At 36.9% G+C, this 27,244-nt stretch overlaps 1 protein-coding gene across 1 annotated transcript; it reads left to right on the top strand.

Moving 5' to 3' along the window:
• The first annotated feature begins 676 nt into the window (after nt 1-676).
• Nucleotides 677-27,244, top strand: kitlga (kit ligand a). The gene is made up of 10 exons (XM_085412966.1): nt 677-993; nt 16,199-16,309; nt 16,836-16,892; nt 17,693-17,845; nt 18,460-18,640; nt 20,545-20,589; nt 21,229-21,326; nt 21,525-21,631; nt 23,837-23,900; nt 23,984-27,244. Exons 1-9 carry the CDS (start codon nt 979-981, stop codon nt 23,865-23,867), a joined length of 798 nt encoding a protein of 265 aa, XP_085269092.1. The 5' UTR covers nt 677-978; the 3' UTR covers nt 23,868-23,900; nt 23,984-27,244.

The following is a 27,244-nucleotide window of genomic DNA, read 5'->3' as shown; positions in this document are numbered from 1 at the left end:
CTTTAAAGTACCAGCAGTAACTATTTAGAATTCCATCCTCAGTGTCATAAACATGTCATACTAAAACCAAGTGAAAGCTGCAATGCCCTAATTGCTCACTCTGTTGATTGCTTGAGAAAATACTTTTTTTTGGCACAGTCCAGTGACAATATTCCAGAGAACCCATGACAAACACTTTGACTCATTCTTGAACTGAGTCACTCCACTCATCACAGAAGGGAGAAGACTGAATTAATATGTCAAAGAGATTTTTTTTTTTGTTACAACGCCCATGCTTTCACTTTACAGTCTAACAGTCTGATTGATTAAACGTGTGTCTGCTACATATAACGATGCGACGTCTGCATAGCATATGACATAGTCGAGAGCAGGAGGTAGGCTTAAGTAATAAAACCGCATAGAAAAAAACGTATTAAAGCTTTCCAATAATAATTACTATTGCCATTATATTATCAACACTGAACAGGCCAAGCACGGCTTCAAGCGTAAAAATAATTGCCATTTAGTACTCAAGAAACGCACTATTAGGAAAACACCTTACAGAAGCGCCGAGACTGTTTTCATAGCAGATATGTTTAAAGTGGCAGTAGTGGTTTGGAGAGCACCTCTTCACACTGTAACTCGTCAGAGGGCGGCTCTTGGACTGTTTTTTTTACGTATCATTATAAAGGCTTAACTCCCTCCCTCTGCGCGTTGTCCCGCTCCTGTGCTGCAAGCGCTCAGTGTCTGGATCTATGTTGTAGATAGCTGGGCTATATGCCACACATTATTAGCCTAGAGGCTGCACATTTTAAAAGTTAAATATCACGGTTTTTTGCCGATCTTCTCCTTTTGGGCTTTTCCTTTTCTCCTCCACTTGGATACTGCTGACTTGGGCATTGGATATGTGCACACAGGATGATGACAACCCCTTTCCTCCCCGTAGAAGTAAAATAAAATAGGCTTTCGGACACACTGGATTTGCTCCTGTCATTCCATATGAAGAAGTCAAAAGTAAGTAGATGTTTTTGTTTGTCTGTTCGTTGGTTTTGCGGAATAAATAGTTTAATCTGCGGCTTACGCAGCGGGACTTGTTTCTCCTGCTCTCGAGTAACCGGAAAACCGTATAGATCGGGCACGATTTTTATTTTTAACAAGTTTGCGTTGTATTTGAATAAACCGACGGGACATGTTTCCGACTAATTACAGGATATAAATGACAGCGGGATCAAGTCGTCTGGGTCCCGCTTCCTTCCTTCCTTTGACGCTGTGATGTGGCTTGATTTGGTTGCCAAATGGCAAACCTGATTTCCTCCTTAAAGTTATGTTTGCTAAAAATGTTCCACCTGTGCACACTGTATGATGACTGTGGCACATTTGCGTCTTCCTTATTTCCCTGGAGGAGCAGCGTCCTCACTGCACCCCGATTAGTAAGTTTAACCACGCCGCCCTGTCACTTCAGCCTTCACTTCTGAGAACGGTTTGCGCCGTGCGTAACTATTCAGCGCTAATTGTTAAAATGATTGCACTTATGCGTGAAGCGCATGGTGGTTAAGTAATTTTCAACCTGTAGGTTAGAGTTTATGATTGCTGCATGCACACCTTCGTAAATGGACGGTGTTTCCGTTTGAGTTGTAGTTTAAAGAGTAAAACTACTTTACTCAGTGAGAATGGTGATGCTTGCAGAATTACACGGCTTGATGTTGAGGCCATATTTTATCCACCTCGCCAGGCTGACACAAATCACTAGTAGGTAAATTAAGCCCAGGTTATTAAGGTGCAGTGTAGGACAGCGTGTCACTGTATTTCTTTATGTGTGCATATGTCAGTGGCTCTTTGTTTGTTTTCTGGTAATTGATATGCTCTTTTATCTGCCGTTTTTCCATGTACTGCAGGTTATTCATCAGCCTGCTTTATGTGCGCTGCAGGTCCACTTCGAGCTCCGTCTGTGAGCCTTGACACTGTAATCTCTGACCTATGACCTGGCTGATTGAAAACTGTAGGCTACAAGCAGAAGACTAAATGCACAGTTTAACATCACCATTACTTTTGGCAAATCAGTGAATTTCTATTTAATTTTGGCATTTTACCAATCTGTCATTTTTATTCCCGCCATGAAAGATTTGAGCCTCCAAATCTATACCGGCAGGTCCTCATCTGAGCACAAGCAACTGCTTTATACAAAATTTTAACATTTCATCTAAATTGAAGCCCGTTTACATTGTTAGAAACCATGACTATATCTTGATGTTAGGAAGTCTGCTGCATGAAATGGAAAGCATTTAGTTTGGGTATCTGCGTGCTGCGCCTGTTGGCTAAACTAAACATAGGAAGGTTTAAACTAAATCTCATCTCCAGGCTGTGTAACTGAACCCTGTGCATTTCAGGTTTTTGACTAATCTCAGCCTCACTCTGCTTGGCAGTTTAAGCCCATATTAATGACTAAATCAGATTAAAAAATAAATAAATCAAAGGACATGAAACATGTCAATATGGATATACCAGGGTGTGTACGTGTATGTCCATGCATAAGGGACGTCTTTGAAGTTTCGCAGACTAAGGCTGGGCATGTCTGCCACAGTTAATCTCATTCTGAGCAGTTTCCTTTATTCTTTTTTTTTAATGAAGTTATACAGTAAGTTGTGCTGTGTGGTTGGACACCTTCCATCTTTTCTTCATGCACTGATATTGCAGCAGTGTGCTCCTCTGTTATCAGAAGTAGAAAATAAAATAAACATTTTATTTATTTTATTTATATGTATCAAATCTGTTGAAAAAACTGAAATATTTCTGGTATTCCTTGGCGATGGAGAGCTCCTTGTTTATTCCTCTCATAATTTTTACGAATGTTAGGGCATGTAGCAGTAGATTAGTATATGTTTCAAATGCACTTTAATAAAGGTGTCATTTGTCAGAGAGTTTTGAATAAACTCGAGCATTCATAAAAACAAGCTATGGCACACAAATGTGGGGAAACAAGCATGAGTACTGGCTTGTTGCATCACACCACAGAACATTTGGCACCAGTAGGGAGCGCTAGTTTTCTGATGCTAGCCACGCGGGGCTTTGAGCTGTGTGAGGTTTAGAGAGACATTGTGTATCTGGTCTCCTGTGCCCTTCCTGACACACTAAGGAATTTAGCTTTTTATTGTTAATTCAGCAGAAAGATTGAAAGATTCAAGCCAAATATTCAGACAGCTAACATTTCGACAAGTCATCTTGTCAGCTCCAGATAAGATAAGATAAGATAAGATAAGATAAGATAGAACTTTATTAATCCCTCGGGTGGGTTCCTCTGGGAAATTCGATTTCCAAAAAAGCACAGCACCGACAGAAGTTACAGAGTTATACACACACACATATATATAAATACAGAGACAATATAAATAAAATATACGAAGGGGATAAATAGAATAAATAGGAATAAAAATAAAAATACAAGTGAATTGCACATTTCAAGTATTGAGTCTATTGCACCGTTGACTATTTACAAAAGTATTGCACAAAAGGTATTGCACAGTAGCTCCCTGCTCCTCCAAAGATCCCTGCGATGTTTTACAGTCTCCTCCTGTATACTGACTGTGTTGTTTGCCCAGATTAAACATTTCAATCCAAATAAAGTGACACAAGGCAGGTGAAGAGGCACTGGAGTATTTCAGCACCAGGATAATTTAGACGCACACATGGTTTGGCTTTTGGAGCCAAGTCCAGCACAGGCTGTAAATCCAAAGGCCCACAGCTCACATAATCCAGGCTCAGTTTCCTTCTACTTTATTGTTGTGGCCTCTGGCCTGCTGAGGACCAGCATGCAATCGAATCCCTCAAGTAAACTAAATTTCTCTATCTCTATCTTTGTTTTTTTTGTTTTTTTTGATGTGCAGGAAATATAAACTTGAAGGTTCTGACTTGAAGACAAATCACAAAATCGAATGACAGGCCTCTGAATAATTAGATTTACTGTGTCATGTTCCAGAAGGCATGCTGCAGGTAGGCGTTGTAGCAAAGTGGGTGTTAATGTGTCAGAATTACACTCTCCAGTAATCACAGCTGAATGAATTAGTTAACAATGAGATTATATTAGCAGCAGGAAAGGAAACACAAAGCATTAAATTAGAGCCCGCATGCTGGGCTGTGTGAAATCCATTCAATGCATAACGAGGTGTTGCTGCTGTTGCATGACATATTTAGTGCTTTGAGATGCTTATGGCTTTTTAGAAACCGCACCAGACTATATTAAAGTCAACACTAGTTTCCACTGGCTCTTTCACATTCATTAACATCAGCAGCCCAAGGGAATTTATGCCACCTATGAAGATAAAGCATTAAATCACTGAAATTCCCAGGTAGGCTGCCAGTTATGTTAGCTAATGTCTTGTTTAACACATGAGCAGCTCACGCTACTGATGAGTGTCTGTTTGTCAGTGCTGCATATCAAGTCGACCCTATGACTCACATTTTAATCACAGCCCATGCATCACTGCATATCTATCCACATATTATTTGCTTTGTTGTGAATGACACTCATCACTGCTGAACTTTTGTTTGGCATTTTAACTGAACGTATCTAAATGCTTGCATAGTTTTTCAGATAGTCGTCCTGTCAGGTTTATTTTTTAACTGTTGCGCCATTACATTGATTAGATTTATCGTCAATCATTTCCCACCTGCTCTTCTGTAACACAATCTGAATGCCTTTAAGTTTAGAATAAAGTTCTGTGTGCTGTGGTTTATTTGACAGCAAGAATTAACTAGTTTATGAGCATGCTGGTCTCTGCAGTAACTTGTGATGATTGAGCCACCTAACTCGAGGTTGCATGGGATTGGAGAGGTTTATTTATCTTAAGGATCACATGTTATTGGTGAAAATGAAAATGAATCCGCTTTGGTTGTTATTTTGTTTTTAGGCCCTGTGGGAAATGCTTGAATAATTGACTCTGAGTATAACTGAAATTGCTTCATATCAGAGTATTAGTGGTTAAAGACTGATATTGCAAACATGTTTAATCTCATCATAGCCCAATGAAGTGAAACCTCAATCAGGGGACATTCATAGAACTGAAGGACCAATTTGAAGGTCTTTTGTGAAGAAGATGAAATAGCCAAAAGCAATGTTTTAGCAGACAAAGCTTGCACAGTTCAGCAACTGTGAAAATTAAAGAAGACAGAGCTGATGTTCAGTTGCAAAATGCTCACCCCATATGCACCATCCAGGTCCAAACAGGAGGAATTCAGTACTTCCTAGAATTTAAGCCTTTTTTCAAGAACCAAAAACTGCTGGAGCCAAAAAAGAAATGCTTGTTCTCTCAAAATGATTTTTTCCACCTATAAAAACCATTCAGAACATCAGCAATATTGAAGGGAATGTACAGGAGCTAAACCTACAGCTATTAGATGACTACCAAACCTATGTTTTATTAGCGTGTGAGTGTGTGTGATTTTTCTTTGTTTGCAAAGTGCTATATTTTGCTCTACAGCTCTGTGTAATTATGGTCTTAAATGGTGACTTTGCCCTTGTTGAAAAAGATTTGTAAAGCAACACCATAAAAGCAACGCTGCAAACCTGGATTGATTTACAGGATTTTCTTCTGTCACAGAGCCCAGGCCTCGTGTCTGAGCGTTTGATGTCTTATTTCTGCAGGAACAAGACATTCAGTGTCCTGTCCCAGATTCACCAAAGGCCTTGTTTTTATCCCCTGTCTAACCTAACGCTCCCATGAAGGGCACATGTCTTTGAGTGCAATATTTTGCTAGAAAGGTGCCTGTGTCTATACCTGCTTGAAAATCATTCTTGACTTCAGTGAGGTTTGGGATACAGAACCGCTGAGCTCCTCTCTTCCAGTCATCTTTTATGTGTCAGATGACCTTAAGTATGTTTGTCTTTATGCAAGAGTGTAGAAGACCTTTCACAAGGTGCTCATACAGCCAGCAAGGAGAAAGAAAACATGATTGAAGCAATTCCTGAGAGTTTAAAATCAATGTTTATAGAACTCTGATCCATTAACCACTTCATGCTGAGGTCTGTCAGTTAGGAATTCCTGCAGGCTTTTTCTAACTGATGTGCAAGCCTGAAATGACTGGTTGGATCAGTTCAACGATTTATCAAACCTGGGTTTGGTCTCTATACAAAAGGCGCCGTGACTTGATGTCATGTGAATGCAAACATTATTGGGGAAATTACCGTCACAAGGAAGAGGGTACATGACCAGAGCCAAGCAGATGGGTCTGTTCTGTAGATTGGCAAAATATTTTGAGCAGAAACCATAGGGATCTATTTGTCAGAAGCAATTAGTAGCAGCAATTAGTAGCAGCCCTTTTTCATTTTCCCTCTTTAAAAGTCCAAAAATCTGTCTCAAATGATCCCTTATTTGCTGTTTAGTATAATGTACTGGACTGGTAAGTGTAGACTTGATGCACTGTGTGTGGCCTTGCAGGATTTATTAGTCTTAGAACTTTATTTCTCAACGAGAAGTTGAGTTTAAACAACTGCTTGGAGAGACATTTCTGCATCTCATTTTCTTATTTTAATGACTGCATGACTAATTTATAAAGAGCAAGACAAAAGGTAAACAGTTGCAGCTTCCCAAAGTGGATTTTATGGTTTTTGCTGTGCTTTATGTCATTAAATATGTCAAAGATTTGGTTTTGGAGTGTTTGGAGCAGAGAAATTGCAATTGAAATTTGAAAGTATTCCACAAAGTTTTAAAACAGCAATCGATTTCTTTTGAAATATTAATAAATGATGGAAGCTTCTGCTCTCACCACCACAGACTCTGTAATTCTGTTGAAATGTATGCCTGTTCCCACAGGGCAAAGTGTTTCAGAGTGGTTTCTTCTTTAGCCAAGAGACATATGTGCACAGTGTGAATCAGCTATGGACCCACAGTGCTTCTTAATAAAGGAACCTCTCCTTTCTTCACCTTCTTTAATCTGCTTGTTACAGTCTACAGTCAGGCAAAGTCAAAATCTGGTTGAGCTGGCGCTTTAAAGGTTTACATTTAGGGATTAAGGTTTCTCAAAGAGTATCTATAACATCATTTTAAGTACCTCCATGAGCTTTGGATTTAACTCTTGTGCAATTTCTTTTGAAAGTAGTGAACTCCTGCTGTCAGGTCACAACACCTCACAATTGTGAAGCTTATAATCTGTTGCCTTTAAACTAGAGTTTGTGTGTGGATTTAGTTGTTGCTGCGTCAAAGCAGGATTTTTAGTTAATATGGTTTCTGGGTTGTTTTTTTCTGTTTTGTTTGTTTTTTGTTGTTGTTTTTTTGGAAAAAGCTTTCGCAGAATAAGTGAAAACACATCATCTGTTTTGTGGATTAGTTCATCTTTTCTCTGAAGAAATATCTCATATAATTAACACACTATTCATACTGTGGTTGCACATGTGTGTCCATTCTCTTTTAAGGACCTTCTTTCTTCATTTGAGAATGGCATCTTGCCTTGAACTCTTATAATTCAGTGTCCCTTATCAATACAGGCCCTTCAGATATTTTTACGAGCGCAAATTATCCCATCACTGAGCATCTGTGGTATACATCTGATTCAGAACAGTTGCTAGGGGGTATTAAGATGATGCTGCTTTTTTCCTCCCTCGTGTTTCCAATCCATTAGCTTGCAAGTTGAAGTTTCCACATGATCAGTTAGGACAACTGTCATAGAATTTAAAGTCAGTGTTAGTCATCTGGGCTGTTTAAGAAACATGAATGAAATGTGTGTGGGTTTTGTCATATCCATTTTACTTTAAGGCTGACATGTTCTGTGGTGAACTTAAATTGTGGTTCAGGGAATGTCACTTTCAATTGCTGTCAGCTTTAATGTGACTAGTTTTATGAATTTAATATTACATCCAGAACCCTTTTAAACCCCAAACTATTTGTAAAATTCCCACTTACCAAAGCTCAGTTTCTTTATTCTAAGGACTAAAATTAACAACCTTGAAAATATACAGTGACACCTAACATTTATACTTCTCCCATAAAATACTGTAAGTTGGAGAATAAAGAAATCTTTTGAAGTCAAAAACCAACTGTTACTGATCCTGCCCTAAAGATCTGCAACTTCAACTCTGTTGAATGTAATCTAACATAAATAAAGTATAAAAATGCTGATATCCATTAAGTGGTAGCTTAAATCTTTAATGAATTAATTTGTCCTATCCTTCCTATCCTATCCTTATCCTTCTCTCCTCATCCCATGGGAGATGGATTCTCCTCCCTTAGCCTAATTCTGCCTGTTTTTCCTGTTAAAAGGGAGTTTTTCCTTCTCACTGTCACCAAGTGCTTGCTCATAGAGGGCAATCTGATTGTTTGTTCTTTCTCTGTATTATTGTAGGATCTTTTCCTTACAATATAAGGCGCCTTGAGGCAACTGTTGTAGTGATTTTGGTTATATAAAATGAATTTAACCAAACTTAATACACCCTCAACGGGTTGCGATTTACCAATACATTCAGTCTGGACCAGGTTCAGCAGCCCCCAAGGAAAACAGTAGCAACAAGATATCGATATGGCAAATATTCTGTTTTGAAGTCCAATTTTTAACTTTAATCTTAACTTTAAAGTTGCATTTCTGGTCATTAAGCATGTAAATAAAAATATCTGGTTTCACCTCTTGTTTAGCAAAATGAGATACAGTTGTGCAATCTCCAAGAAAGTTTATAATTTTTCAAGTTTTTGCCGAAATTTATTTCTGCAATTTCTCTACTATCGGGAAATTCTATGTTCGTACAACACAGACCCTTGCCTCCAGCTCATTTGCATTTGTGGTATTTGCCACTAGATTGCCAGTGCGTTAACACTGAAAGATGCATGAGCAGCCCAATGCAGACGCCCAGCCACAAGGAGATCATTTTTTGGCACGTTGTGTTCAGTGGTTAGCAACAAAACCAAAAGCTAAACTACACTGGAATTTTTTTTAAAAAACAAAAGGAGGCAACATACTTTCCCACTTTCCCAAACAATAAAGTAAGAGTAAACTACAATTGGAAACCTAAATCTTTTGTTAAAAATCTATTTCTTTTAATTGAAGAATTGTATACTGTCTGTAATTCATACTGTCAGCTGAACATTTCTGTCTGTGCAGTTCAGTATGCAACAGAAAATGATTTTTGATGTCTGAGGAGAGAGCATTTGTTATCTTTTAGTCACTGGAAAATATGTCTGTACCTCTATCTCAGTCAGGGTTGAATTCTCTGCTTCACACTGTAATCAAATTATACTTCCTTGTTCCTGTTAGACTGCTTTTTAACAGCATCAAGTACAGGGTGCCCTTCAACGAAGCTGTTGATCTACTTGTCTGAAAGTATCTGAAAGTATATGAATCTGATAAACTGATCTACTATAAACCGGTTACCATAAAACTGACAACTATGGACCACCAATTCACATATTCGAGAATGAATCACAAGTTCAAAATATTATGATTGTTTTTGTTATGAGGAAAATGTTGTACAAATTTAGTCAAGCTTTTGGTGAGAAGGTGTAAAATATATCACCTACATCTGTAAGATGATCTGAAAAAATGCACAGTTGCACAACTCAAGATTCCTTGTTGGCCAGGAAAAATTCCCCTTCTTCAGTAAGTGCATATTAACCAGATCTGTCTAACCCCTTATTTGTTGATAAGCGGCTATATAAAGGGATTGTAAGAGTATCATAAAACACATTTTTTCCCACTCTTTTCCTTTCCAACAAAAACATTGTAGAGTACACAGCACCATTTTATCCTTTTCCTCCCTTTTTGAATTTTTTTTCACAGTAGCAAGATGCAATTTCCTGCTGTACACAAACGGTGCACTATAATTGCAATTAAAAGTATGCATTGTTTAGTTCAACATCTCCTCTATTAAGGATGTAGCATTCAAGGGATGTCCTATTTGGTCAAATAACAAGCTTGTTTTGACATTTAAAATTATAGCTTTGACTGTAAAATAAATAAACAATAAATAAATTGTGTGCTCAGTAAGTTACCATAATGGGAGCCTTAATTCTTCATGCACATGCTCATATGTTTGGACAAGTCTTAGCGACAGTAGTCTGATTTGACCACTGCTCTGTCGTGTCATACAGCAATAAGTCTGGATTGACTTTTGCCCTAAAGATGACATTAACAGCAGACACTTCACTGTCTCCAAAAGACACCTGCAGATTGGCTTCTTCTCTGTATTACCCTTTAATTTCCTAGCAAGATCATTATTTGTGTTTTCATCATTAAAGCCTTTAATCTGCTCCAGATCAATCATACGTTGATGCTATTTGGTTAAAAGGACTGAAACATTTGGTGCTCTCTCATCTCTGAAACCTATTGTTTTACGCAGCAGGGGTTGTCTAATTTCTACCTAAATGTTGGCAAGGTCTGATCTCATTAGACATTTGAATAGGTTTGTTTGTTTCCTGTTTTTCTCAACAACATATGCTTAATGGCACACACACAACAAAACGAATTGTTTTCATCATTTATTAAATGAGCGATTTCTCTGAAAATCTGTCATTAGCTATCACTACTTGTGGCCATAGTAGTTTAATTGATCTCAGCTGCTGGTAATAAATTGGCCTCTGGAGACCACCTTTCTGTGTGACGTTATTGTACGTTTTTAATTAAAAAGTAAGCCATCAGACCTAGTTAACAGATCAAGTAATTTTTATCTTCTAAGCCATTCAAAGTATTTAACTGTTAGCTGTTAGCTGTTTATTTGTAGGGCTACACCAGTCGGTTCAAGCCAACTGGGTTAATAGCCCCATATAACAAATTAGGTTTGTTATAGATCCACATTAAATCAACCTCAATGAAATTCACTGTTTACTCAAGTTATGTCTCTTCGTGTATAGGATACAGTTTAATTTTGTGACAAAATAGCTATACTTTTTTTAGCGGATTGTGCACTTGCTATAATCTTTGATATATTTTTCTTTTTCTCTTTTTCTTTTTAAATTTAATCTTTAAATCGTTCTGCTTCTCATTTCAACAGTGTAGCTGATATGTAATTATAGGAAAAGAGTTTATCTGAATGGGTACTGAGACAAAATTGTAGAGTACTTTGGGCTGTCAAGTTGAACAGGAAGCAAAATATTCCCCGAAACCCAGATGTCTGACAGTTATCATCTCAAGACAAATGTCGCTTGTAAATGTGTCAGACATAGTTGAGGAAATGGTTTTTACGGTTTATACCTTAAGGTAAATTTATAAAATTATTATTTCCATTTGTACAGCAGTTAGAATTTCTCAATCAGTCTCTAAAGTCTTATCTGTTTTTTGAGGTACAAAAAAAAAAAAACAGAGCTCCAGAATAAAAATTTGACTACACTACTTCCTGATGAGTTGAATCAGGAAGAGAACGAGCTGGTAGTAATTAACATATTCTTTGACAAAAAGAAAAGAAAAAAAACACAAAACACATTTAAAGGTTTTAAAAAAATTCCAGGGTATTCATTGGAAACCCTCGGATAACTTGAACCTGAATTAACTCAAGAACATCTAGACAGAAACAGCAGCCTGGTGTTTTCCCTCCCCATCTTTCATCATCTGGTCTGTTTTAATCCTCATTTCAAAACATGGGAACTAATGACTGATGGCAAAATTCAAAACAGTGATGTAGGCAAAAGATTATGAGAAATGTCCATCTATCTGACACAACAGGCTGCATGTTGCCATGGTAGACTAATGTCATGCAAGGTACTGTGCTCTGCTTTTATGAGATTACGTGGATAACAGGGCCACGAGCCCAGCAGTCTGGAGAGCCTGTTCAGCTAATTAGGCATCGGGTTCAAAGTGGTGATGGAAAATCAGACGGGATAATCATTATCTGCATCATTATAATGAAAACAGAAAACAGGCTTTCAGCAGGCCTCAAGAACTGTGATGCACCTGATGATGGAGAACAGGGCTTTATTTTGGAGGCTTGTGAATTAATATTCAATGATTTTGGTTCTGATAATACTACTATTACTACTACTACTTCTGATACTGTTAAAACAAAAAGTGGTTGTAAAGTGTCCGACAGAAAAATGCAATTTTGTGCATGGGAGATACTTTCATCTCCTGTTAGTGCAGCTGTGTCTTCTGTCTGAAAGTCAATCAGAAAGCATCAGGGAAATGTTCAGATGACCGAGTTCAAGTAAGTCAAAGTGCTGTCGGTACTGAAGCCTTGTTGTTTATTGATATGTGTGTTGGGAATTCCGGAGCCTTTCTGGAACTTTTAGAAACAAGATCTGTTTGTTTTTTCGGTGTGTATTATTTTAACAAGATAGTTCCCATATATTTTTATTGTTGAAATTAGACCGCTCACGATAAGATACAGTTGTGTAAAAATATGGTGTATATGCTATGGACTACGTGACAATATGATACTATTACATTTTACATGGATGTCAGATTACACTGATAGTCTTAGGAATGGTTCCACTATCGTGCACTGTAAAAATAACTTTTGGTCAGAGTGCATAAATTACAGTCACTCTCTTTGCAAATTGTACATTTAGAGGACTTAGATTTCCATGACCGTACCGTCTTCAAGTAAAATAGAACTTATTGCAGCAGTATCGTGCACCAACTGATTTCTACACACAGCTTTACAAATTCCCAGTATCTTTATATTATTTTCTTCAAAGTAGCCACATAGTAGCAATAGTTGTTGCAATGTTGTCCCACACAGTTGCTACTTGGTGAAATAAATTGTTTTACAAAACAAGGTTTTAACAGTGAAAATTGTTGAAAAGTGAAGCTAAATCTCAGTGTTGTTCTTGTTGCACAGCATTTCTTCAACAGTGTTTTTTTTTTAACATTGTGTCCTTGCGTAAGTCTGTACCTCCTTCCTGTGTTGCCAACACACAAAAGTAAGTCAACAGCTGTTTTGATCCAACAGCAGAAATTTAAGCAGGTTTGCGTCCGTTGTTATTTTTTGTTTGAAATGTTTAATGGTAGGTCTGCTCTTAAACCTCTGCTGAATAAAAATCAAAATGATAGAGAGTTGTACTATAAATATGAATGGGAATTGTAAACTACAATTTGGGTTCTTTTTTTCTTCTGTCAGCACAGAAGTAACACATGAATGGTTTTCCTAATCCAGGAAGACAGCTCAGCCTTGGAGCAAAGAAACAATTAATTATACTTTGGTAGTAATCCAGATCTAGGAGTCCTACCATTTGATTTTTTTCTTCTTTTTTTTCTTTTTTCCTTTTAACCAATTACATAATCTGATTTTATTGACTCAGGCAATAAAAGAAAACGTTAAATTATGTTTTGTTTTAATACTTAAATTCTGTATTTTCTGGTCACTCTCAAAAGGCTATCATCATATTCTATTTCAAGTATTCAATTTCCATTTTAAGTAAACCTTTTCATAGAATAATATGATGTAAAACTAAAAACCTCTTGGATAGTGATAGGATCTGCATTAATTATACAGAAATGTCAGGTCTCTACCACCATCATAATTGAAGCAGTTGTCCTAGTCCCCTCATCAGCCCAATCTAACCATAAATCTTATGAAGATTTGTTTCAGAAAGACACTTAACTTACCAGCACCAAGAGGTTAATCGAGTTCTTTAACATGTTACACCCAGTCTAACATTCGTTGATTGGTTGTGCTTAGCTAATTTATTTCATGGGTTATGAATCTGTCTCATAAGGATCCTGGAATGGTGACTACATCCCCACCTGATGTGTTTGCTGATGTTTTGTTTGTTTGTTTTCTTTTTTTTGTTGTTGTATTTATTTATTTATTATTATTTAGTTTTATTTGTTAGTATATTTACATTTGCAAACATTCAGAAATTATAATGTTGATAATAGCAAACCAGTCACAGGAGGTCCACATGTGCACAACAGTTAGCTGTTTACTAGCTTGATAGTGAAATGATAACATGTCTTCTGAATGTCCTTAATGACCAAACATAATTAGCAAATTTTTCTTAATAATCTTTTCACTGACTTAAATTTGATGGGATGCTTTCTAGTCTATGTAAAGTTTTAGGTTTTTTTTTTTTATTACAGCATGAGCAACAACTGCACACTTGACACACTGAATCATCTTTTAAAAAAAATGTTTCTATATAGTGAGCATGTCCATTAAGCTATGTAAGCTTAAGCTATGTAAGAAATGTAAACAGATGGATATTGTGGCTTGAAGAGGAATTTTAAGGATTCTAGCCTGCTGAATTCACTATAAGCCTGTAACTCCATACACTCAGGTACTGTAGCAAGTTTCTGCATGTAATCCATACTAAAGAAATTACGGGCAGCCTGGACACTGGACATTAACCTAAAGGAGACAACAGATACACTTGTTTCTCGTTCATGAGCATCACTGTGCACACATTCTGTACAGACAGTATGTTAAAGACAAAAAACAAGAGTATTGGAGTGGTTTGAGATGTTGTGTGATAAACATCAGGTTTTGCTTTGCTGAAAAATCCCAACATTGTACTTTAGTTGTAGATAGGGAACTCTGTTTTTATTATCCCTCATTTGTTATACAAATATGGTTAGAGGTTAAAGATTGAGGCATAACTCATGAATTTAAGTGTCCAACAAACTTGCTTGTTTTTCAACCCCGACTTCCATTTAAAGACAATAGTTGGATGATACAAGCTACAAGGAATTGAATTACATTCCGTCTTTTCCTTTAGCATTTCCTGATGTAGATGGATCATTGTTCCACTGGCTTCCTGTTGTGGCTTATTGTGACTTACATATAGCAACAGGAGGAACACTGGTGGGTTTGAAGATTTGAAAATTACTGATCTCACCCCCAGGCTGGCAGGGAAATGTAGATGGTCCAGGTCTGTGCCGCAGTTAGTTGTTGCAAAATAGTATGATCATCATTAACAATAGAACAAAATCTTGTTATAAAGGTTGCCAGATTAGATGTGGCATAGTTCCCTTTGTGAAACACTTAAAATTTTATCCACCAAACAGCAAGTTCACATTGAAGGTTACTAATGTGTTTTTGGGCTCTCCTTCTTTTTGGCCCCATCTTTACTGAGAGGAGAATTAGGGATCCATTGCATAAGAAGCAGGTCAGCCAAAAGACTGCAAGCTGTCTCTTCATGAGCCTGAGAGTAACTTTAAGAAGCTATGTTTACATTATTGTTCTTACTGCGAGACATATGTTTTTAAGAACAAATATCTCATTTAAATGGCAGCACTCTGTTTCCAATCACTTTAACACTTGGCAAGTAGCAATATTACAAAAAGGGATATTATCCAAAGGATGTAAATTTTAAAAGGTTAACGTTTGGCATCTGATATCTTCTATTTAAGTACACAAATTTAAAATAATTAATCACAGTCGGACCTGATATAAGTATGCTGATACTTGATGGGGTTTTTTGGGTTGTGTGTGTAAAACTTCAAGACTTTTAAAGTAGCTCTTTCTCTCTTTTCTGGCTACCCATATGATCTACCCCGACCTGACAAGACCATAAAAACATTAAAACATGTAAGACAATGACAACAAAAATCCCTTGTCATTGAAAAATAAAAATAACATCTAGTACTGTGTCATTACCCAACTCTGTTCCAGCATGGCAGAGAATCTATTTCTTTTTTCACTTCGCTAGAAGTTAAAGAAGAGCCAGGAACTAAAATACTCTTACAACTAAAGCAACTGCCAGTTAAAACAGAAGGCAAGTGAAAATTGAAAGCAGTCCTCTGAGTAAGAATTCTGTTAGTCATCTTATCAGACTCTTTATTGCATTCTTTAAGACCTTTGCATAGATTTAAGACATAACTTGAATTGGTTTTCCAGAACAAAGACAGTAATTTATCCAACATTGCAGGTGTGACATTATACGTCCTTGTAAAATGCTTTGATGTGTCTCCACCATAAAGACTAGCCAGTAAGAATAGTACTCAACACAGCATTGGCAATACACATTTATTATATGGCTGTAAAATTGTCATATTTCATTGCCAATTGTATTTCTTGGTGACTTCTATAAGAGAAAACACATCTTTGTGCAAGTAATGGCCAAAGGCTTGGGAGGCCGAGTTGTTAAGCATGGAAACACCAACAACTCTAAATCTTGGAAAGTTGCAGGAACAGCTGCAAAACCCACTCTTTTTGTTCTTAATCTGATTTAGTGTGACTTTTTTTGCTTTTGCTTTTTAGGTACAGTGAAACTCTAATCTAATGTCTCACATGAGATTCTGATCATAAATGGCTTTTTATGTTGAAGATGTAACTAATTGCCAAAACATGTTTGTCCCTTCTGACCTGCAGAGTTGGATACACGTCTGTGTCCATTTCCTGCTGTTCATTACGCTTGGGGTGCATTCAGATAGACTTAACGTCAACCCAGTGACCAATGACATCGCTAAACTCTCCACTTTGGTAAGAGAAACACTCCAATTAAATTGTATTTGAGAAATTCTAAACTAAATGTCTATTCTGGTATGTTATACATGGCAGGCTACCACTGAACAATCTAAAGCTATTATAGCTATTAAAATATAGTCAAATGAACACACAAAGCACAATGCAAAGGCATTAGAACTGTATTCAAACCAGTGGCAGATCTTGAAAGTCTTTGGTCAAACAGCTGCAAACACTGTATTTCTCCAGAGAACCATATTTGATCACTGCCATCACTTAACCATGTAATGTAAAAACTACCTGTTTATCTTTCTAGAATATATATTTTAAATAACTACTCGTCAACAGAGGAGAAAAAAGAAAGTTAGCACCTGAACAGGAACAGGAACAGGAACAAAAAAGAAAGCTGTGTAGTTGTTTCACCAAGTCTTTGTGTTCATGGTTTCAATAATAGTAAATTCACAAATTTTCAAACTGAATGAAAATTCATGTTTTTATGATGTTGCCTGCAGTTTAATGTTAATGTACTTTCTTTTTTTTACAGAGACAAAATATTCCTAAAGATTACCTAATTCCTCTAGAGTACATTCCTAAAGAAGAGGTAAGATATTGTGACATCTTTCAATGAACAGGCAGTAACCAAATTTATGACAAATCTAGCAAATTGATAAGCACAAAAAAAATACTTTAATTGTCCTTGCATTTGACGTTGTTACTTCAAAGAGGTGAACCAGGTTTATGGCCACTCTGAGTCATTTGGCATATTTGGATTGATTTGGGTGTGTCAGGATGGTAATAAATCAGCAATAAGATGAAACCAGTCTGCTACCAATTTGCAATTGGATTGGTTCAAATTGTTAATAACATAGAATCTGTTGTGATAATACAGCAATTAACTTTTATAGGTGAACAAAAGTGCAAAGTCAAGTCCCCTATTGCCACAGACTGCACTCAACGCCACACATAGACTCAGACTAATTGCAGTGCGTTAACAATCTGTGTTTATAAATTAGGCAGCAATTATTGGCAAACCTTCAACAGTCTGTCTGAGAATGATTCGAGTCAGTTGGACCACAAATGTTTTGACACTGGTTGCTTCTTACCTATGTAATTACCTTGCCTTTGAAAGTGGTTACTCAGAGATTGAACGTGACGCATGCTCAACCTCTGGGTGACCAGCTGGTCACCGCAACTGCCACTTTTCCCTAGTTCCAAGGCTGCCATTTACTCTAGTATGACTGAGCCATAAGACGATGAACTCACTGACAATGATTACCTTTTTTGAGCTACATCCCCATGTCAAACTATCAGTAAACACATCAGCTATGCTGCTATCTTATACCATGTATGTATCACACAGTTCATACATCTCATGTTACATATGTGTTCCTTTTTTTCCAGGCTGGGATGTGTTGGATGAAATTAAATATCTTCTATTTGGAGGAAAGCTTAGTAAGGTTATCAGAAAAGTTTGGAAACGTTTCATCCAATAAAGAGAACATTAGCATATTCATTCAGATTCTCCAAGAACAAAGGGTCCATATGCAGGATCTGGTAAGTTCATTGTTTACTGGTTATCTTTTACCACTTTTATTACAGATCCAGCATCCATGACAAACAGTGTTGAAATGTGCATTATATATAATTGGATAATGTATATGAAAAACACATAATCAAAATATATAGTGGCCTAATTATTTAAATTGAATGATTTTGGATGAAGTTTTTTTGGACTGCAAAAAAAAAAGAAAGAACGAAAGCATGCAAGCTTCAGGTATGCATTTAGTCACATGATTTTCATTTAATATGGGTAGAAATGGGTTTTCAACATTTTGAAAGAGTTACCCATTCTCACAGGTATTACGCAGCATATAGTCTGTTTCAAATACATGGTCGCTACTGGTTTAGGTTCAGAAAGTAGGAGTCATGATGCTTACTCTGTTAATTCACAAGTTATTCTCACACCAGCTTTGCAAGCGAGACATGAAAGGCTGCAGAACACTGAATGTCTGAAATACATGAAGCATTTGCACAGTCATGCACTTTCATGTGATAATATGTAGAAAAGCGCAAGATTGCATGTGTGTAGAAAAATTAGAGATTTTTTTGGAAGGAAAAAAGAAATGAAATAAATGTATTTAATGAAAATTGTGTCTCTGTATTTCCAGAATGACATCATGCTTGATTTTGAGTGCCACTATAGGGAAGAGAGGTTTGACACCAACCAATACTTTGACTTCATCGAAGATTTACTCAGAGCTGCACAGAATAAAGAAGATGCACACGACTGTGATGTTCCTCCCTGTCCCACCTCACCATACCCACCATTAATAGACGAGTATTCAGAAGGTGAGTACTCTATATAACACTTTTATGTTGTTAGACATGTTTGTGTAATTTCATTAGTTTAATAAATGAAGAAAAACTAAATGGTTAATTGAGGTGTGAGATTTGTTGCTTTATTGCTGAATTCGTGTGCAAAGTTTGTATTGATTGCAGCATGTTTGTAGCTACTGTGCACTGGGTTTTGCAGAAAATTTACTATAAGGCCATTTGTGATATATAAATGTTTGCTCATTTGTGTTTGCCTTTAATTCATGTTACAAAAAAAGGGTAGATCTTTTTTTGAGCCAGTGGTCAAATGCTAAGTCAGCATTTCCTCTTACAGATTCTTATTGATTAAAATAAAACAAAGGATAAAAAAAAAGCACTGGGTCGAACTATTTGAACTAATATATCTCAGGTGTTTCTGCAAAAGTTCAGTTGTAACGCCTCCACAACAAGCTGCATGTTGCACACTCGTGTTCACTCCATCTGGAGTGTGATGCTTTAAGCCAAAGCACACTACAATAAATGACAAGACTGGCAAAATATCTATCAGTCAGTCCAGCTTTTCTTGGACGAAGCTGATGTTTTTAAGGTAGTCTGGATTTCGCAATCTGAATTTGAATTCATCTTTTTTCATTCTGCATGAAAAGAGTCAGCAAGGAAACAAAAAACAAAAAAATGTCAGAAGAGGATAATCATATTTTTCACATTTTAGTTTCACAGTTAAGATCACTTTGTAATGCACCTGATATTCTACATGTGCCCTTAAAGATATGAATTTAAGATTTGCACAACATTTTTCATTTTATGAAGTTACCACTTTCTCTGTATCAACAATTTGCATTCATTAATGTTGAGAAAAATTGAAGAAGGTATAATCACTTGAAAGTAAAGAACACTGTTTAGTACTCATAAGTCAGATAACAATAATAAAGAATAACTGAATAGGATTACTTTTAATGATGATCAGTAACAAGCAGAAAGATTGTTTAATCACATTTTCATATGTGATATATTACAGTATATCATGATATAATTTGAAGTCAGTTTAATACTTAGCAACCAAAGGGCTACACAGCACGAGCGCGTCTAATACCTAATACCAGATTACCCAGAGAAGTTTGCACAAAATTAAAACTAAGCCTTGTCAAAACCACAGTTGGAAAGGAAACTTTAAAACTCAGAGAAATGTATAATCCCCCCAAAAAAATAATGTTATAACTATACTAACAAGAATATAAATTTGCAAAAGAATCTAAACTAAGGACTGAGAACAATAAAACACACAAACCCGAGGCATAAGTTAAAGGTGTGGGAAAGCAGGCAGCGTTCAGAAACTAACCTTAACTCTTGAAAACGCCCTCCCAAAAAATAAATTTAAACCCTGAACATTTCCGTCACAAGTTCATTCCTGCTTGTAAAACTACAGCCACCCTCTTAGGAATATAGTGAAAAGGCTTTATTTAGGACAGACCTCTTGTGGCTGTTTGGAGAAGCTTTTAATCCACAAACCATTATTTCTTCACAAGAACTTTGCAAGATAAGAGCTGAAAAATGTTCTCAGCGGTCAGATGGCCCATAGAGACACGGCTGAGTCACAGGACCGAGGGAAGATGTCCCAAGGTAGCACATGTGAAAAGGAAGAAAAGAGCCGAAACCTGATTGTCTACACGTTGAATACAGAGCAATCTTCCCAAGCGCTTGGCTTTTCTTTTGCGGAGTGGTTGGATGAGCTCTATTGTGCGTGTTTGAGGGGAGAGTAGAAAAAGTGGTGTTGAGGTGCCTTTTTAACACCTGACAATAAAATGTTGACACTCCTCTCTTCCCTTAATTTCCATCCCTTTATGTCACTTTTTCATTTGTCTTGTTGTGTTTTCTGGTAACTCTGAATCCATCTCTTTTGTGTTTTTCTGTTTATCCTTCAGAGTCCCCCACTACCAGCCCACCGTGTCCAAATGACTGCAACACAAGTAAGTCTGTGGATATTTGCAAGAAAAAAAAAAAGAGCTGCAAAACCAGTCCAGCTGGTGTACCAAATGGGCAGCAGTGTTTTTCCACTTTTGATATCAAGTAAGCCAGTGCCCTCAGAATGCTGTCACTGATGAGCAGTGCTCTTCGGGGCAAATTCCTCATCATGTGCCTCGCCTTGTCCTTTTAAGTGTTTACCTGCCTACTCAGTTAAAACCCCTGCAGGGCTTTGCATCTTCACAAGTTGTCAGTGTTTTGATTAACCACAACAGAAACACTGAAGGGGGAGATCAAGAACATGGTGATATAATAAGTTTCTTTTTGTTTACTGTTGCTTTCCTGATAACCACATTAACCTCCAGAGAGATTAAATTTCAGTATTTTATTTGAATGGATGCCAAGAAAATCTTTGCACATTATCAGTAGTTTGTGCCGCAAAATGCTCTTTATGTTAAAGAGAGTAAGAACTAAGAAATAAGGTACGGTATAATATTTATTTGGTGATGCTCTTTACTTTTCACGGTAAAAACAAAGAAAATTTAATTATTAAAAAAACAGAAATCACTGAAGAAAAAGTTTATTTATTAATATTTAATCATAGTTTAAGTAATTTTTAAGAGAATTTGTCCTTTTAATCCTAGGTGAGCAACAAAGACTCCTGCCTGAGGTGGTGGAGAGAAGCCTTCTCTCCTTACTCTTCATTCCACTTTTAGCCATCGTGTTCTTGCTTGTATGGAAGGTGAGCCAACCTTTGACCTCAAACACTAAGCTGAAGTACCTAAGAGATATGAAAATGTCGAGAGATACAGTCGTGCTTTGTTCCATTGAATTTATGAGAGCTGGCGGCAGCCTTTCAACTTTGTGCCATTGTTCTACACACCTCGTTGATCCTTGTGGTGAACTTTGGAATTAAGAGGAATTTTCTAACCTGGCACAGGTCAGATCACGGAGGAACCAGGACGATGTTCAACAGAATCCTGCAGAAGAAGGACTCACAGGAACAGAAGGGACTGCACCTCCACTAGATACTGAAATATCAGAAAAGTGAGCTTTTTTTGTTTGTTTGTTTTTAATTTACAGGCAATGCAAATTTGCAGCAGTAAAATAATGCTCTGACTTCTTACTGCAGCTGGATTAGTTGCTTAAAACTGATTGAGCAAGCAGTCTGTTAATTATGTACTATTTATTCACAAAAAATATAAACAGAGATCAAAGGTATTACTTCAGGCATGAAAACTCTAAAATAGCAAATTTGCAGTGAAATATTGGAGGTGTGGGTTTTGTTAAAATTGTGAATTTAGTAGTAGAAAATGTTTTGTGTGTTTATTATTACACTATTTTTAGGCCTAGGCTTTGGACTCGTATCAAATTCTGCTGCTACTTTACTTTTTACATTTCCTTCATATTCACTCTTTTGTAAGTCCCCTGATTTCATAGAAATATTTCATAGAATATCATCACTGTGTAGTCAAGACTCTTTAAAGAAGGTCAATAGCCTAACTGTTGCACAATGGCAAGAAACAAAAAATAATAAGTCATTATTTTAAATTAAAAAGTATATGCACAAAATAAATAAAAAAATAAATAAAAAGGTAATTTTTCACCTAACTGTAGGGTGTCGCTCATATATATAACCCTCATATTGCCACCCATATTAAAAAGTTTAGGAGACACCTCTGTGCTAGTCCATCACAACAATGTACTAAACATTCCACAGAGATTTTGGCTGAAGATAGCACTGACATGACTGACACAGCACTGTTACTGCAAATATCCTGATTGCATTCCCATGATGAAAATCTCCACATCTCAAAGGTGCTCTATTGGATTGAGATCTGGTGGATATTGAGGCCATTTGAGTGCACTGAACTCAGTTTCATGTTCATGCAACCAGCTTGAGACAATCTGAGCTTTGTGACATGGCGCATTATCCTGTTGGAAGCAAGCATCACAAGATGGGCACACTGTGGTTATAAAGGGTTGAACATGGTCGCCAACAACACTCATTTAGGCCGTTGTGTTTGAACAATGCTTAGTTGATACTAAGGGGCTCAAAGTGTGACAAGGAAATATGCTCCACACCAGCAGTCCCCAACCTTTTTTGCGCGACGAACCGGTTTATGTCAATATTTTGGCGGCCTTTAAGGTATCAGGGATAAATACAACAAAATAAAACCAGTACTGGTACCAAAATAAAGATTTATTCATAATACACAGGAAAAGACCCAGGGAAACCGAGTTAACGATAAAAATGATTTTTAAAAAATCAATAAAAATTAATAAGACCCCCAAAAACCATAAATTTCACACCCAAGCCTCAACTCTTGCGACCCGGTTCAAACGACTCCGGTACGGGTCCGTGACCTGGGGTTTGGGGACCGCTCGCTGCTCCGCACCATTGCACCGACACTCTGAAATGCTCATACAAAGTCGGATGGATGCACACTTTTATGGTGATGAACCCAACTTCTGACTCTACCATCTGATTGTCTTATTGCCAAACCATCAGACAAGGAAACAATTTTCCTTGCGCTTTCCGGTTTCTGCCAGTGTGAATTGCAACAGTTTGTTGTTCTTATCTGACAGAAGATACGATCTTTGCGGGCCTCTACTGCTGTAGCCATCTTCTTCAAATATGATGCTTCCTTGTTGTAACCTACCAAGCAACTGAATGCAATCAGACCAATCTCCTCTGACTTCAACAAAACATTTTAACCAAGAGGACTGCCACTCACTGCATATTTTCTTTTCTCTTATTTTTGGACCATTTTCTGTAAACCCTAGAAGTTGTGGTTGTGTGGGGAAAATCCCAGCCAGCATGGCACCAACAAACATTCCACTTTCAAACTCATTTAAATCACCTTTTATTCTTATGCTTGGTTTAAATTTCAGCAGGTCACCGTGACTGTGTCTAAATGCTTAAATGCATTAATTTGCTTCCATGTGATTGATTAATTTCCATTAGTTAATTTTGCCTGATAAAGTAGCTAGGAGGGGTATATATTCACATCATAGAAAAAGGTTTGAAGATATATATTTACTGCCAGGACTAGTAAAAAAAAATGACAAAAGTAGTTTTCCTACACTTTTCAAGCGTCTTGACTGCATTGCTCACGTTGTCCTACTGTACCAACCTTGACTCCTGTCATGTGAAAGCCATCTCTGTTGTTCTTGATGTCTTTTCTTGTTTGTTCTTCTGCTTCTTCTTTTTCTTTCACTGAAAGATAATGTCTGTCTGTTCAACTGCAGGAACATGCTGAACGTCATTGAAATAGTGTAAGGCTTCTGCATTTGGTGTTCTTCGGTGTATTTGGTAAGATTTTTGACATTGCTGTAAATAAGAGCAAATACATTTCAAAAAGCTCTAAAACCTCATCTCACTCTCCTTTCTCACAGGGTTCTACCCTTTTCTTCTGTTGGTGTCTAAGGGTGAAAAGAAAACACGAAGCTGAATTCCATTGTGAGACCGTAGAGGCGAAAGGCCTGTTCATGACTGCTCTCCAGATTCACGATGGCATATTACATCACCGAGACTGTTCTGGTTTAATCACACACTTATATCATGCGGATAAGCTTGCCTTTCTTCTAAGACTGCATGCTTTTGAGAAAAAAAAGTGAGATATTTGCTGTTATAAACTCCTGTTCCACACTCATCCTGGGACTCTATGACTCCGACTAATCATTCATCAGAATCTGCTGGATCGACAGATCTTTGGGGGAAAGCTATGTCTTTTTACCAGCGTGTCATTCAGTCTGGCTGTGTTTTTGGGCCTGCCGCTTCATTTTCAAGGAACATACCACAAGGTGACCAGTGTTATGCTGGTTATGTCTTGTATGAACTTAAGCCTGAATTACTACCTCCAGTGACCCTCATGTTAACCACACCTTCAGCAGCTCCACAGTTTCCTCTGCCTCCAAGGTTTCCTTAAGATTAATAATGTTAATCTTTGTTGTTCCAAGATGTAGTCACATTATCTGCTTTAAGTACAGTATGTACCCATGGGGATATATGATGTATTTATTTATTGGTGGCAGCACTCAGTGGCTGCTGTTCATGCAACTATAATGTCTGAAGTTAAGTCATTTAACAGCACCATTACTAAAGGGCCACACATTTAAAAAAAAAAAAAAAGAAGAAGAAAAAAAGGTTCTGTATACTAACACATCGCAAACCCCAAAACATATTCCTCCTAAACAAGTGTCATTTTCTTATTGGTGTTGTTGTTGTTGTGCGTATATGTAATTCGGGTGATTTAGAATGTGTGAGAACACATGTATACAGAATATGCTGCTTTGACTAACTTAGATCTAGACTGTTAAAATCTGCAATGACATTCTGCTAACAAGTATCAGGGATGACGTCTGTGGATTCATATCTTTTTTATTTTATTTTATTTTATTTAAAGGTGAGTTTTTCAGAACATAGAAGACAGGCACATATAAGACAGCAACCAGCTTCCCTTAGCAAATGTTTTAGTTCGACAATGCCTTTATTTTTTACTTTACACACATCTATGTTTGCAAGGCAAAAACTGTTACATAAGAGATTTCTTGATGGCCATTCCTCAAAGGAAAAAACACTAAATTGTTTGAGACAGAAACAGAAATATTCAACAAAGACCTTAGCATTTAGATTTTTATGATAAACTATCTTTCTTTTAAACTGTTTGTTCAAAAACCAAATGTAATCGTAAATCAGGCTCATCAAGTGTAGACTGTTCACTCATAAGGTTTCGTCTGTTCTTGCTTACTTTGCCTTTCAATACTGCCAGAATTAGTGTTGCACAGGAAAAGCACTCGTAGAAAATCTGATGAAATAGTAAGTGCATTTATCAAAATTAAAATGCTAATAAAGGTCAACAGATGATATGAGTTTTTAAAAATTGACAAAAATGCCCCTTACCTTTATAATCCACAAAGTTCTCCACATATTGAATTTTTTGCCTTAAAGTTGCGCCAACTTAGCACAGTATTGAGGAAACGGGCAGCAGGGTTAAACTATTTAAAAAGGAAACTAATCTTCACAGCCTTGCCCAAAGACAAAGTAGGGAATCCAATAAATTATGATGGGTTGTAGTCAAGTAATTATGAATATTTTTAATGACAATCAATAAAGAGGTAGCAGTGTGATTAGGACACACTGACTGTGACCTTTCCCATCAGACACATACCTGACAATGACATAACTGGCAGGACACAAACATCAGTATCTATATCTAGTTTGAGTGTTTCTCTTACATATGTGGTCTTACATTGTACCATGTCCATTCATGTTTTTGTGCCTTGTTTGGTTGGTGTGAGTGACTCGTGTGGAAATGTAAAAGCCCTTCCATGTTTCCGTGTTTTAGCAGAGTGGCGAGATCATTACAGGGCAGACAAAAATAACAGACAGGAGTTCCAGTCTCTCTTCTTCTTTTATTTTTAACTGAGAGTTAAGTTCGTTTGACTTGTGCCCAGTAAAGATTTGGATCTAGTAAAGCAGTGTTTCAGAATGTGAAAACTAAAATGGCTGAACAAACTGCAGTGGTTTTAACTTTTCTGTCCACGTTACATTTTCTCCTTTATATCCTATAGGAAACTTTTAATCTGGTAACTGCTTGTTTCCTGTGTATTTGGGACTATATGTTGGGAATTTTTTTCATATAGGAGTAAAGAGTATATTGTGCAAAATTAAATATATGTTTTGTTTTGCTTTTTTTGTTTTTGTTTTTTTATGTATACCACATTGGTGTTCATATAGTTCAGATCAACTTTACCTTTCAGCATCAATAGCTGGAATTTTTTCGTGTGGTATTGTTTTTAGTGTTGAACTGCAAGAAAATGTTCAAAAATGCATTTTTGAGGAACGCTTTTGATCATGACAAATTTCCTGTGACATGTTCTTTATGGCGAGCCGAGTCTGTGTTAGGAAAAAGTATAACACTTTGGTGTCCGTGTAGTCTACACCAACAGTACTTTTAGAGGAAATATCTAAACGTGTGGTATGACAAAGTATTGCAATTTCAAAGTTTTCAGTCAGTTGCTTCCTTTCAAGGATGCATTTTTGAACCGTATTGAAGTATAATATCTATGGCAGTTAAGACCTGAGACTTTCTCTACAGTTACCTTTAGGTTGTGCTTCTCCACATGAAGACTATTACACGCAGTTTCCAATATTCTGACAGAGATACGGGCTTCTCTAGCCACAAATGAGCAAACAAGGTATACTATGTCAAAAGTTGCTTTTATACATGGTCTTTGAATATAATGAGCTGCAACAGGTCTAAGCTGTGAACAAAAAAATAGAAAAAAAAAACATGGTCTCCCATTTTCCTGTCTATGCAAGAGCCATAAGCAGCAGTATGTCTAATGCGGGGAAGCCAGAAAGTAAGCAATTTCTTGCATTAGTCAAGAGAATGACTGCCCTTTTAATACTGTTCCTATGTGAGTCGTAATGTGTTCTGATGCATCCTGAACAGTGCTTTTGAGTGTGCGAGTCATTCAGTCCATCTATCTTCAGTGAGTGAGTCAAATGGCTCTAGGCAGGAAATAAGTCTGGGTGCCAAAAAGCAAATGTTATTAATGCCTGGTTGGTATTCTGGGTGAAAACTCTACTGTATTCTGTATTTTTGTATAATTGTAAACAAACATATATGAAATATGAATAAAGTACATGTA

This window comes from Rhamphochromis longiceps, linkage group LG7, assembly GCF_057381845.1.
Source record: "Rhamphochromis longiceps isolate RC_006_pf linkage group LG7, R_longiceps_female_GT1.1, whole genome shotgun sequence".
Lineage (NCBI taxonomy): Eukaryota > Metazoa > Chordata > Actinopteri > Cichliformes > Cichlidae > Rhamphochromis > Rhamphochromis longiceps.
Note: the sequence above shows the minus strand (reverse complement) of the source record. Positions and strands in the feature narration are given on the sequence as shown.

Excerpts from the sequence above, each read along its gene's own strand:
- kitlga (XM_085412966.1), top strand. Across the intron at positions 20,590-21,228 it reads TCCAAATGACTGCAACACAA|GTGAGCAACAAAGACTCCTG; the intron begins GTAAGTCTGTGG and ends TTTTAATCCTAG. Across the intron at positions 21,327-21,524 it reads TGTTCTTGCTTGTATGGAAG|GTCAGATCACGGAGGAACCA; the intron begins GTGAGCCAACCT and ends AACCTGGCACAG.